Genomic DNA, 216 nt, shown 5'->3' with positions numbered 1-216 from the left:
GTCATCTTGTTCAACTTCCCATTGGACTATTTTCCTATCCTTGGTTTTTCTGAGAAGAACTTTTCCATCCTTTCCAACCTCTCTTTGAGGACCATAGGAAAGGAACTCAGACAAACTCAGCTCTGTGATTCTCTTCTCAAATACAACACCCTATAGAAGAAAGTTCCAATGCACATTCATAATCAATAACAAAGGATATAGTCAATATCCACTTTG

At 37.5% G+C, this 216-nt stretch overlaps 1 protein-coding gene across 1 annotated transcript in view; it reads right to left on the bottom strand.

Annotated features, from left to right (window-relative positions):
- The window catches only part of LOC109341940 (glycerophosphodiester phosphodiesterase GDPD1, chloroplastic-like), a 2,440-nt gene that overhangs the window by 1,526 nt on the left and 698 nt on the right, over positions 1–216 (bottom strand). Inside the window, exon 2 of the mRNA XM_019579913.1 lies at positions 79–150. Within this exon, the coding sequence (XP_019435458.1) occupies positions 79–150 (72 nt within the window). The remainder of the gene's footprint in view (positions 1–78; positions 151–216) is intronic.

Source organism: Lupinus angustifolius, unplaced genomic scaffold, assembly GCF_001865875.1.
Source record: "Lupinus angustifolius cultivar Tanjil unplaced genomic scaffold, LupAngTanjil_v1.0 Scaffold_997, whole genome shotgun sequence".
Taxonomy (NCBI): domain Eukaryota; kingdom Viridiplantae; phylum Streptophyta; class Magnoliopsida; order Fabales; family Fabaceae; genus Lupinus; species Lupinus angustifolius.
Note: the sequence above shows the minus strand (reverse complement) of the source record. Positions and strands in the feature narration are given on the sequence as shown.